At 43.7% G+C, this 13,427-nt stretch overlaps 1 protein-coding gene across 6 annotated transcripts in view; it reads left to right on the forward strand.

The window, feature by feature from the left end:
- The window catches only part of SV2B (synaptic vesicle glycoprotein 2B), a 69,569-nt gene extending 56,476 nt beyond the window's left edge, over positions 1-13,093 (forward strand). For all 6 annotated transcript variants that reach the window (XM_030015142.2, XM_030015147.2, XM_030015144.2 and 3 more), the window contains 5 exons: positions 230-394; positions 2,971-3,104; positions 3,788-3,988; positions 6,913-7,072; positions 8,019-13,093. In XM_030015142.2, coding sequence (XP_029871002.1) covers positions 230-394; positions 2,971-3,104; positions 3,788-3,988; positions 6,913-7,072; positions 8,019-8,202 — 844 coding nt within the window. In that variant the 3' untranslated portion in view covers positions 8,203-13,093. The remainder of the gene's footprint in view (positions 1-229; positions 395-2,970; positions 3,105-3,787; positions 3,989-6,912; positions 7,073-8,018) is intronic.
- Positions 13,094-13,427: the final 334 nt, after the last annotated feature.

The following is a 13,427-nucleotide window of genomic DNA, read 5'->3' on the forward strand; positions in this document are numbered from 1 at the left end:
AAGTGAACAAAAATGGATCAACATGCTTCTGAGATCAGCTGAATGTTTAGAGTAGGGAGAAACTTTTCTTGGTCCTGTGTCAGAGGTGAGCAAGAATTTGTATCAGAAATGCATATGCATGGGGAATTTAACAAGTGTACAAGTTATGGAGTAGATCATTGGCAAACACTGCAGTATTTGCAGTGCCAGTGTCTTGTATCCCTAATGTATGTCTCCCATCCTGCTATAGTTACTATGGCCTTATTGTCTGGTTCCCTGATATGATCCGGTATCTCCAAGAAGAGGCATATGAATCCCGAGTGAAGATCTTTGATGAGGAAGAAGTGTCACACTTCACCTTTAATTTCACCCTGGAAAACCAGATCCATAGAAATGGGGAATACAGAAATGATAAGTAAGTGAACAGAACTTGGTTCGATGCATGCAAACTGAAATACATTTCTACAAAGCTATTTTTTATTTTCCTTCAACTTGAAAATCTCTGTTGTTCTTTTGGACACACAGTCTATACCTCTCAAATCCCAAAGGCAGTTTTCCACAGACCAAATATCCTTTTTATCCTGTTTTTCACACACTCTGCTTCAGCCACTCACATCTCCAGACCCAAGGGGATGCCAGTGAGGAGTCCTGCTTCCAGCAGCCCCTTGCTGGGAGCAGGGCAGTGGGAGCCCACCTGGCTGTGCTGGGCAGCTCTGGATGCAGAGGTGACTTCTCTTTCCTTAACACAGACTGACATCTACTGGTCTTGGGCAGCAGAGACCAGCACTGCTGCTGCTGCATTTCCAGAATGAAAAGCTATTTTGCCTTGAAGTCCTCGATATGACTTAGCCCAGTCTCCATCCTGCAGCCCATTAGTGCGAGCTGTGCCATGGCCAGTTGTACTCATGTGCTTCTCCCACACGGGCCAGCGTCTCTGCACAGAATGAGTGTGTCACCTTCTCTTTTAGTGCTTTGATCAGTGAAGTTACTCTAGCAGAACATCATTGCTTTCCTCCCTTCTCCTATTTGGGCTGGGCCTGGTGGTTTTTTTTTCTGCATCCAGCCTGGACCCCAATCACTCTGTGTTCCACAGCAATATAAATCCTAGTGATTTGTAGCAGGCCATTATTACTTTTCTAAATCCCAATAAATGGGTGGAAAAATACCCCTGCGTAAATTCTGTGGAGATCCCATTGCCCCGGATAGACTAGGCAGAGTGTTGCTCCAGCTGCACTATGTGGGGAGGTCCCACTGGATGTTCAATGTTACATAGAACACTCATTGTTTTAATCTTCACAGGTGAAACCATACCTCGTTACCCGACCAGGTTGTTCCTCTCCCCTCAGAAACTATTTGTCTCCATTTCTTTGGCATATATCTGATTGACGTTGGTGGGGGACTCCAGCATGTGTCCGCATGTGCTTCAGGAGACCTTCCCCACAGCAAGGAGCTATGCTTGATGGTGCAAACCTAGCCTCGTAATTCCTATTCCCCTGCCTACTGAGCAGCCAAAAAAAGTCTGGTGAGAAGTAGATAGTGGTCAAATTTAGGAATTGGGGACCCTTATGCCCAGAGGAGATGCTCAGTTTTCACTAACTTCATTGAGAACTGAGGATGCTCAGCACCCTGCAGGACGAAGACATAAAACGGTGATGTACATCACTTTTCTCCTGCCTTGGTCCTCTCCAACTCAAAAACTCAAAACCTGATCAAGCTACATTCCAATAGTGCCCAGAGCATATCTCAATATGATTTACAGCTGTGTTTTCCCTCCAGCCCTTGGCTGCGATTTAAAACTCAATTGAACACCAGGCCATTGCTATAAGACTCTTTGAAAGATGGATGTTAAGAAAGCAAACTACAGGAAAAGGGCTTCTAACAGCCTTTGGGAGTAAATACATCACAGACTATTACTGAGCAAATGCAGAACAGCTTACGTTTTGCTGTAACCTATGAGACCTTTTACATGAAGCAAAAGACTTGAATAGTCTTCTTGTGGCATTTTGCACATTAATATCTGTTAGTAGCTTCAGTTAAGAAGCCCTGCAGTTCTCATTTAATGGTGTAAACAGCCATCATGCTACACTGTGTTGTAAGTGCTCAGTTCAATTAAGTTTCTGGGTGTATGTTAGAAGGCTTTTTATTTGGTGACAGTCATGGCCTTCTTAACTAGAGCAATAATGTTTGCTCTTAATAGCTCCTTACATCTTCCAAACATGCCTGTGCATTAACTAATACATCTTCTCTGTGTCCCTGCAAAATTTCACAGGTAAATCAATATTGTGTCATCCTTCAGGCAGGCAGGTCAGACATGTCATGCTTCCCATCAGAGGAGAAATCAATCACCTGACACAGTTGATTATTTTTAGTGTAATCTGTTTTCATTACATGATAAGCAATAGTCCTCAAACAGAGATGGTTACAAGCAGAACTCAGATAATCTCCCCACTCTCTCTAGAAACCCTACTGCATTTTTGCTTAAAAAAATCACTTTGAGTTTAAACACCTGTCAGAAGCCTTTCAGCAAATAGCTCAATGGGCTCCTGATAATGTCTTTTTTTTATTTATGCTGAAGGAAGGGGCAGAATAAGGAAGGCAGCAAGGTCAGCTCACAAAGAAAATGCCATGCACTGAGTGAAATTATGTCCTCTTTGGACGGTTAGTACTGAACATGAGAGGATTTGTGTCCATTCAGCCTTAGAAGCACATTTTCTTAGATATGACTATTTTGAGGAACAGAAAAACTGCCAGAAATCCTAAAAGGTCCATCTCTCATTAAAAGAAACCCTCTTCAAACTCTTCTCTCCTACTAAAATACAAAATGTGTAAGAATGGAGTTGGAAGGACAGTTATGCATTCAAGCAATACCTTTTCTGTAAATGACCCTAGAAATTGCCCTTAGTGCTCTGTCTCCTGCAACAGCCATTACATGCTATATAGTGTAGAAAATACCTTATAGCAGAGAGTGAATTTCTGTTTCCTGCCCCACAGATTTATTGGCATGAAATTCAAGGAAGTGAGATTTGAGCATTCATTATTTGAGGAATGCTACTTTGAAGATGTGACATCGAGTGAGACCTTCTTTGAAAACTGCACCATCATCTCTACTGTCTTTCATAATACTGGTAATGGAATTCCTGCTATGGTCTCATCTCTGTAGTTAGGAACTATTTTGTCAAATTCTGGGAGAAAGGCTGATAGGGTTCTGTGTGTTTGTGTGTGTGCTGGGTAATGAGAGTGATGATGGAAAAAAGAGGGTGATACATTTGGAAGGAATTTTCGGGTTGCTCCATCAGTGTTTTTAACTACACGGCTTCTGGTGTCATTGGTTGCTGCATGGGAGATGCAAAAGTCTGCGCTTGGACCTTGGCAGGTTAAAGTAATGGCAAAATGCTTAGCACTTTAACAGCTCGATTCAATGAATCCAGCTTAAACTATGATTTTAACCAACCTGTGGCTGATGATCGTAAGCAGTAAAATATTCATTAATTTATCCCGAAAAAGCTTTTCATTTCTACTCTAATAGAGAACAAACCATAATGCCGTGAAAGCAAGAGCCTGCATTACCCTGTCCTTGCAGCATGGGGATTCTGGTCCAGGTGACTCCACAAATAAAAGGAGTGTATGAGCTTACACCCACCAGGTGCCAAGCAAGAAGCTAGAGTTTGCCACTAAAATAAAAACTCCCTGGCCATTCCCATCTGGTGAGGAGCTCCTCTCAAATCTTTGATTTGGTTTTGATCCCATTGCTACTGTATCAAGGGAGATCAGCCAAACAGGATCAAGACTTTGCCTTTTTCCCTTGCAGATCTCTATGAACACAAATTCATCAACTGTAGGCTCATAAACAACACATTTCTGGAGCAGAAGGAAGGCTGCCAGCTGGACTTCGAGGAGGACAATGATTTCCTGATCTACCTGGTCAGCTTCCTGGGCAGCCTGTCTGTGCTGCCGGGCAACATCATCTCTGCGTTACTCATGGACAAAATAGGGAGGATAAAGATGATCGGTGAGTGGGGATGATGGGTGCCCGGCACAGGTCGTGGGTGGGAGCACAACTCTGCAAAGAGCCAAGATCAGTGTGAAGGTCTCGCTGCATCTGCACACACCAACACAAGGCGAGCTGGCTCAGGTGGGGATGAGCCATTCCCACATCAAATGGAGCAGAAGGGTAAAAAAACTTGAGGGTGAGGCAAGTGATCTGCTCCAATCCAGTAGGCAAGTTACCTGCTCCCCGCCTCCCCACTCTGATTTTCTGTGTATCTGTGACATCCTCCTTTTTTATTTTGACTTTTATGTCAAAGCCTGTGTTGTGGTTTAAGCCCAGCTGGCATCTAAGCACCATGCGGGCGCTTGCTCACGCCTCCCCCACTACTTGGTGGGATGGGGATGAGAACTGAAAACAAGTAAAACTTGTGGATTGAGATAAAGGCAGTTTAATAGAACAGAAAGGAAGAAAATAATAATAATTATTATGATTAATAATAATAATAACAACAATAAAATGACAATAATAATAAAAAAAGAATTGGAATATACAAAACAAGTGACGTACACTGTAATTGCTCACCACTCGCTGACTGATGCCCAGTTAGTTCCCAAGCAGTGATCTGCCCCTGCCCTGGGCCAACTCCCCCCAGTTTATATACTGGGCATGATGTCACATGTTATGGAATATTCCTTTGGCCAGTTTGGGTCATCTGTCCTGGCTGTGTCCCCTCCCAACTTCTTGTGCCCCTCCAGCCTTCTTGCTGGCTGGGCATGAGAAGCTGAAAAAATGCCTGGCAGTACAAACACTACTTAGCAACAACTGAAAACATCACTGTGTTATCAACATTCTTCTCATCCTAAATCCCAAACATGACACTATACCAGCTACTAGAAAGAAAATTAACTCTATCCCAGCCGAAACCAGGACAGCCTGTATGTTTGTCCAGTGCTCAGCACAACAGGGTCAGAGCTGCTGCAGCAGGACCTCTTGGTGCTGTTGAATTGGTGCCGATGTCCATAGCACTCAGTATAAATAAATAAACACTTAGCTTGTAGCAATGAATGTTCACAAAGATTATTTGATGCAGCTGCTTGACAGCCCAGGAGTTCTCTCTTCTGGTTTTCTGATTTTTAAATGATTTTACAGACAGCTTCAGAGAGCATATGGTAGAATAACTGACCATGTCGCAGCCAAGCAAGATGCCACCCTTTACTGTTATGGGAATAAGCTACCACCTTATCAGCTTTATGATTACTTTGGGAATTTCTGGTGTTGTTCCCTCCAGGGTTCAGACCTTGCTTTCCAGGTGCTGTTGGAATCACGCCTGGAGGTACAGCCAAGTAAGTTTAATAAAATCAGGGATGTGGCTCAGGGGTAACGGATGACTCACCCTCTTGAGCTCACCTATCTCTCTCTTCTGAGAACAGAAGGAAGTTTAGTTAGCTAACCTTACCGTCAGACAGGTTAAGATAAGCAAGATGACCCCACCAGTGTGTCAGGAATGTACGCTGGGGGGGGAAATAAGCATTCATGTAATGAATTTGGAAAAGACCCAAACAAACCGGAGGGTCTGGGGGAAACAAATTAAAGCTGAATGAGAATCAGATTGTCCACCCTGCAAACATGTCAGCATTTCAGCATTTTCATCTGGAATTGAGATGACAGCTGGAATCCTAAATGCTTATTTCTTCTGCAGAATGAAAAGTACAGGACAAAAATTAGTAACGACACGCTGAAACGTTTCACTATGGAATTTTCAATTGAAACAGCCTTCTGGCATCCCACCCGAATCACTCTGTTGAACATATTATTTCTGGTCAGCTTAACATGAAAACTGAATTTCGCTTTTGTGTTATGTGCCTCACTGGGACTTCAGTTCAGTTTTGTCATTTTCTGCTAGAGCCTCTCCTGTGCCGAATGTCAGATCACTTGGTGTGCACACAGTGACCCTAATGCTGCACTGTACCTCTTCAGCAGAGGGAATATCCACACCACATGGTGGGGGATATAGTTTGGCCAGGTACCATGAAATAGAAGTGGATATGGAGTCCTGCACGGCAGCTTTTCATAGGCAGGGTACCGCAGTGGCAAAATGCAACATAATGTCCAAAATGAAGCATTTTAGTTCCAGTTCAGCATCCAAATTATTTCAGATGGTGTCAAATTGATTCAAAAAACCCCAAATAAATAAAAAAAATTGTTTGGTTTCCTGGCAGTAAATGGACATATTTCAGCAACAACAGAAATTTCCAATGAAAGATACTTTGAGTTTGCAAAAATTGCATCTTTCAGGTGAAAACTCCCAATGGGGTAGAAGGCAGTGAGGTAGCCATTAATATTTCTGAATCTGAACTGTGCCTAACTGAGCATGAACGCTCTCACTTTCTCCCTCGGTGGTGTTCATAAAATTATGGCTCCTGTGCAAATGTGCCATGAAATCTAATGATGTTCTTATAATTAAAAGAGACCTCAAGTGCTTCATACAATTGACTGTAAATTATCCTAATTGAGACTATAAATGCATCAAGTGTTTTCAATATGATATGAAACGCACCAGCTCTTCACTCAAAACTCAAGCTGGAAAACCTTCACAGTGATTCTTCCTCCTCATTGACTTTCATGTTTACTTGCCTCTGCTCTTCCTGGGTCCATCTGGAAGTCTCAGATGCTGGAAACCTGCCTGGAAAAGCCTGTCTTCAGAGTCTCTGTAGAGCAGGACTATCAGCAAGATCAGATGGTCATTGAGAACATTTTCAGGCTGGTTTCCAGCATCAGAGAATGACGGATAGGCAGCATCAAGGTATTTTGGGGTTCTTGCAGATTTAATTTGTTCTGGGGTGAAATTCCATCACTTGAAAGCCATCTTTACCAACAAATGTGTTTGCTCAACTGTGGACAGGGGAAACTGGTGCCAACATTTTTCTCTTGGTTTCCCCCTGTAGGTGGCTCAATGTTGATCTCGGCAGTGTGCTGCTTCTTTCTCTTTTTCGGCAACAGCGAGTCAGCAATGATCGGCTGGCAGTGCCTCTTCTGTGGGGCCAGCATTGCTGCCTGGAACGCCCTGGACGTGATCACCGTGGAGCTCTACCCCACTGACAAAAGGTGCGCAGAATATTTCTCCTTTTAGTCTCCACCCTCTGACTTTGGCCTCTCAGTTCCTGATGGAAGAAGTCAATGCTCACTCTAGATACATGTAGTGGGAGAGGTGTATTTTTTTTTTATTTTCACCAGTCCTTAAGGGTTGGGTAGTTCTGCAGCTATATTGGATCAGCACAGACATTTGCAAGCATAATTCTGCATTCACGGTGGCTTGTACACAGGAAGTTGCATGGGACTATGGAAATTACAGGCAGATAAAATATGGAGTCTGTCATTTCCATGGAAGTGCATGGAGGTCTGGCCTTTCCGACTGTATCCCCCAGCCTTTTTTCATAGCTTATCACCGTGACAGCCTTCCCCTTCACAACCTGGAGACAACCATGTGCACAGAATGGTTTGGGAGATGAGGAAGTACAGGAAACTTTGGGAGGATGTGCTGCAGATGAAATCTTTCCTTGCAACATCATTATAAGCCTTTTTTTCCTTTTTCAGGCTGTTGGGGGAAGTCAGAAGGGAGGGAGAAGGACTGTGCCTTGAAGGCAGCGTGCTTTTAGCTGCTGGGTGAAGCAGAATTTGGAGGAGAGCCTGGGTTGTTTGTCTGGTGACAGCTCACTCCAGCCAGCGCTTGGAAGGGCTTTGACAAGTTCTAGAGCAGGTTGTGTCCTGCTGTCTTTGGGGAGGGAAAAGGCTGTCATAGTGGGCCACTCTAGGGCTAGGGAGAAGCTGAGATGAAAAGGAGAAATGAATACACACAGACATTCTCCTCATTCACACAGAAATGCAAAACACCGACGTCTATTTATCTATTTATTTTTTCTGCCTGACTTTACTTGCTAGAAGCATAGCCTGGGCAACATAAGAGCATTCACAAAATTACCCATCCAGACCTTCTGTAGTTGTGCCAAGAACCTCCCTCCTAACTGTTGCTTTCTGCTTTTCTTCCCCGCAGGGCAACGGCCTTTGGCATCCTCAATGGGCTTTGCAAGTTTGGTGCCATCCTGGGGAACTCAATCTTTGCCTCCTTTGTAGGGATAACCAAGGTGGTTCCCATCCTTCTGGCTTCCTCTGCTCTGGTTGGAGGTGGCCTGCTCGCTTTGCGCCTGCCAGAGACTCGAGAACAGGTCCTGATGTGAGCAACTGAGGCCGGGGGGGTCGGGGGGGGCAGACGTAGAAGAAGAACAAAAGAGAGCCGTGTTTGGAAAAATCAAAATGTCCATTTCTATACTGTTCTGCCGATACCTCAAAGAGAGAGGCCAGAGGGAAAGAAAAGCCCAAAGGGATAAAAATGAAACCCCTAGTTTCTGACCCTTTTACAGCCACGACCGGTGCATGCAGCTACTACACACCCCTTGCAGAGCTTGGGTTTAACCTTGCCTACACTGGGAGTCTACCCTTTCCCTCTCCATCCCAGTGTAACGACACAGGATGCCAACAGCGGCTTCGTGCATGTGTGCGCCTGCGTGGGTGTGAGCGTGTCTGACGGGAGAACAGATCCTGACCCCCTTATGCCTTTGCCGAGCTGTGAGATACTGCCTGCCTTGCCCAGCACTCCTTGGCAATTCATATCAGCTGTGCTCAGACAAGAGAGGCATCTGAAGGGGAGGCAGGTAACAAACCTGCTGTAGGTGAGCTCCAGCAATAGGGACAAGGGCTACAAATGTGACTAGTGGCCCTATCGGTCTTGATTTTGGGGTTACCACCTGAAAGAGTGAGTCAGTCCTGATTTCTGGAGGATATGAGGGTGGGCGCTTAGCTGTCTCAGAAGAACCAGGGTCTCAAAGCCCTGTACTGTCTTCACTTGGGCATAGAGAATCACTAGGCACCTTTTTGGTCTGGGAGAGAAATATATACATAATTTTATATACATATATATATGTATTTACACATACTTGCAAACATACACACACACATTGAAGTGATCAGCTATTGAAAGTTATCATTTTTAATTTCTGCACCCTTAAGAAGATCTTAAGAGAGACACTAAAAACTAATCCCACTAATTCAAGATTATCTGGACTCATGATCAACTTAGTGACACTTCATTCTTTACATCCAGACACGGAATATTTAAATGTTTTGATGGCTGGGAATATATATTTCTATGATGATTAAGAATTTTTTTCCTACAACGTTCACAGAGGAGAAATTGATATGATGTTGGAGCATTCCACAAACCAAATGTGTACATATTATCCAGTGTAAATAGGGGACTTTTTGTGTAATACCTAGAGTATGGTAACTGTGAATTTACCAGCATTTTAGCCATATTATTTAAAGAATATGATGCTTGATTTTCTTATATACTTGGGTCTCATTGAAACACTGTAAGCACAGTTACTTAAAGCCATTTAACTTGTGACACAGGGAATGCACGCAGAAAGCTTTTACTGTACAGAACATTAAATTCTCCATTAAGTGGCACGGTTAAGTTTGATATCCTGTAAAGACCATTTTTGAAATTCCTATGCCCTTTTTATCATATGACTTAAGTCCTGTTGCACCTAGAAGCAGTGAGTTGTGTATTTTGGGATATATTTTCTTGGGAAACAAGAATGAAATGCATACTATTAAATAACACCACCAATGCTCACAATTGACTAGATAGCGCTAATTAGACCCTTTCAACAAGCTCAGCAACAGACCAGAATTGATCAGAAACTGTCACATAATGCAGAAAATTTGTCTCACCAGGATATTTTGTGACATAAAAAATTCTTTTGTACTTGTGCTAATGATCTTCTGATTTACCTTTCTTTGGATCCCTCTTGTTTCCTTCTTTCTTTTCTTTTCTTTTCTTTTTTTTTCCCTAAGAAAAACACACAGGGCTAGGCTGAAATCCAGCAGGACTGAAGTCTAATAACTCTGCCTTCAGCTGCACAGAGACAGTCAAATACACTAAGAGCTGACACCAGGGCCAGCCCCACGCAACTGTGGGAGTCAGTGTTGCTGCAGAGGACAGATGAAGGACACAGAGCATGGTTAGATCACAAGAAACAAATCCTTGCCGATGAGGCAAAACCCTTTAATAAGCATCATCTTTATCATTATGTCAATCAGGGATAAACACTTACGGAGCAGCTAGGCTGCAATGGGCTCTTTGGGATTTTTGAGATTTATTCTGAGGTTTATGAAATTGATAAAATCACAAGCTGCTGTAATAACTGAGCTTATTATGCCTCATTTCTTCATTTTATGGGTAGCTTAGGGCCTTTTTTTGATTTGTCTTCAAAACAGCAAGGTTCCTTCTCTAAGGTAGGAGTGAATGTAATTATGTCCTTTGGCAGCGGTTCACAGCTTCTGTTGAGAATCACAGCCCAGAATGTGGTTTTTTTTTTTCTCTGAGAATGTCTGGTCCTTTTGCATGGTGAGAAGCAGCTAAATATGTATTTCAACACAAAAGATCACCATGGTCTTTATGTTTCATCCATTTTGTTGAGCCGTGCATGCCAATTACCACATTGCAATTGGGAGGGAAAAAAAATTGTTTCATTTTCTGGGCTATTCTGTTGTGCTGCTTTGTGGAGCCAGAACTTATCTCTATTTATTTTATGAGGCACTCTTATTTACATATCATCCAATGCTCTGACAGCAAACCTGACTATTTGTGTTCTCCATTGACAATTGCACACTGACACTAATGACATCATTTATTTTGCAAAACTTTTCTGTTAACTTTCAGGGAGGGAAGAAATTGAGGTCTTGAGGAGATAGAAATGGCAAGGTAATATTAGGAAATATTATCCAATCTTAGAAACCTTTCTACTTCACAGAATGGCTCTCTTGCAGGCTGCTAAACCTCACCTTTGAGAGATTAGCTGTGACAAGGTAAAGAGCAATAGGGTCTTCTTATCAATGTTACCCGGGCTACCCACACGACTGTAGAAACTCTTTGCACCCCTAAAATGCATGGGTCAGTCACCTGAGGGCTAGGGGTTGATGCCTGTGTGTCATGACAAGGCTCCTGTCCCTGACTTGACCAGGGAGTTCATGACCTAATAGGAAAGGGCAAACACACACTGCAGCTGGTACACAAGGGCCTGGGAAAGGACAACAATGAACAGAGAAGGAAGAAAGGAAAAGCTAAGGGGAAATCACGTCGCCTAGCCTTAGACACCTATGAGTTAGATGTCTGGATCTGAACTCATCGCCCTGGGTTCCCATTATTCTCGGTTGAAAGGCAGAGGCAATATATGTGACCACGTTCAGGCACCATGCCGAGAAGAAGATGGCTTGCCCTGGATAGCCCTGCTCCTCTCCTTCCGTAACAGAGAAACCCAGGGCAATGGCTCCAGCTCAGGCATCTGCCTTTGTGACACCTCAGCTGATGTCTCCCATCCAGCTTCAGTGTGAACAAGGCTTAGTCAATACTCCTGATGTGTTTGTTTATTGTCCTTGTCATGGTGTAAATCAGTGTGGGCCTCACACACTGCTCTCCAGAGCAAAACGGTTGATGGGTGCAGTCCCCTCAGCACTGGCTGTGTTTTGATTTGGGTCTCAGTTTCAAGCCGTGGGCTACCTGCTAGTTTGAGCCCGAGCTACAGACCCTGGAGCACCGAGCAGGGGGAGATTTCTCATCAGGCACCTCCTCTGATGGCTTAGCTTTATTTCTACTGTAAAATCAGCATTACACCTGCAGTGCAAGGGCCAGCATGCCTCCTCCAATGGTTCCCCCTGCCTACGTCTGCCACAGTGAACAGTTTCCTTGTCTTGGAGTTTTGATACACTGGACCATCCACAGAGAAGAGGAAAAAACTCCTGACCACAGGTCCACTGACGATCCCCGCAGAGCACGATTTCCTTGGATTCATGAACTTTACAGCAACAGGAGCACAGACAACCAAGACAGGGGACTTGCCTTAAATCCCGAAGACCTCTTCTAGAGGACAGCTGGACCTCTTCATGCATGCGTGGCACACCAGTCCAGCCACTTAGCCAGGGACTTTGTGGCATGGGAAAGGTGGTTCTAGGGAACTTGAACTGGCCTGCTCTGACTTAGTGTCTTTATCTGTCCAGCAGTGTAATGTGGGTCACAGGAGGAGTTCATCACTGAGCTTCTGAGCATGCAGAAACAGGCATTTAGAGCACTGTTGATACTATTACAAAAGACCAGTGGTATTACGGTAAGAGTTCTGCCTCCTTGTGTTCCCTGTTGATTTAACTAGTTGTCGTATGACTATTCCTTTACTTCAGCTGTGCAGGACAGCTCCTGCCACTGCCTTTGGCTCTGCTACATCCTACTGGTGGTGGCTGCAGCTTGGGGCTGGATGGAGTGATCCCTTCCTCGCCCATACAATCCTCATCCCCTTGAAATGCTATGTGACTTACAAACAGCGGTGCATGGATCTTTTGGACTAAGAAAAGGGTCACTCTTGGAAAACCCATATCCAGAGCCAGATGTTCTGCACACTGGGGAGTGGACAGCTGCATGGAGCTGAGCTTTCTGCACACGTGCAGGTCTCTTCCAGGTCCTGCTTTGAGACCTCCAACAACAGAGTATACTCTGATACTGTTAAGGAGGCCCTAGGTCTATTTATGTTCCCTGCTTATGTCCTTTGACTTCCCAAATGACACACAAAACTGGAAGGTATATTTTTAGGTTTATGTAGATTTGAGCCCCATACATTATATTTTCATCAAGTTTCTCCCTCAGTTTCTTACCCTCGTATTAGCAAATGCTGCTTTTAGGAAGAATCAAGCCTGGGAACTGCAAAAGAAACAAAATGAAAGAAATTTCTTTGCTGTATGTGATGCTAGTGCTGTATAAATGTACACACACTGCAAGTTCCACTGTAAATAACACCCAGTGTTGTGCATTTAATGAAACATTTCATTTAGATGTTCTGTCGACTCAGTGTGTGAAATAGCCAATTCCAGTCCCTTGGTTCCTTTTCTTCCTTTGAAACCTTTCTTCTTTTATTTTTTTTTTTATTTCATCTGTGTCTGGTTGTCACTGGAAATTGCAGCTATTCCAATGGACTTTGTTTTTGTTCTCTCCGTCACATTAAAAAGCTGGAAGAAAAAGAATGACTCTGGTAGTGTTTGTGTTTAATGTGTACTTTGAGTCCTTTTACAAGGGCTGCTGTGGGTGACTTTGTACCCTGACAATGTGGGGACTTCCTCTGATGTTTGCTACTTGTACGTCCTTGCTCTCTCAAACAAGCCCACCTCAATTAAGTCTCCCTTCTATCACTATTTTTCACACTGTGTACTTCCTAACACACTACATGAGAAAATCTTTATCCTGAAAAGTTTTCTGGTGGAGGAAGGGTGAAATATTTTCAAGTGTCATGCAAAACCAGAAAGCTAAACTCTGCTTTGTAACAAGAATATGTCCAAAACAAAAAAACACTGCTTCTTG

This window comes from Aquila chrysaetos, chromosome 5 (genome assembly GCF_900496995.4).
Source record: "Aquila chrysaetos chrysaetos chromosome 5, bAquChr1.4, whole genome shotgun sequence".
Taxonomy (NCBI): Eukaryota; Metazoa; Chordata; class Aves; order Accipitriformes; family Accipitridae; genus Aquila; species Aquila chrysaetos.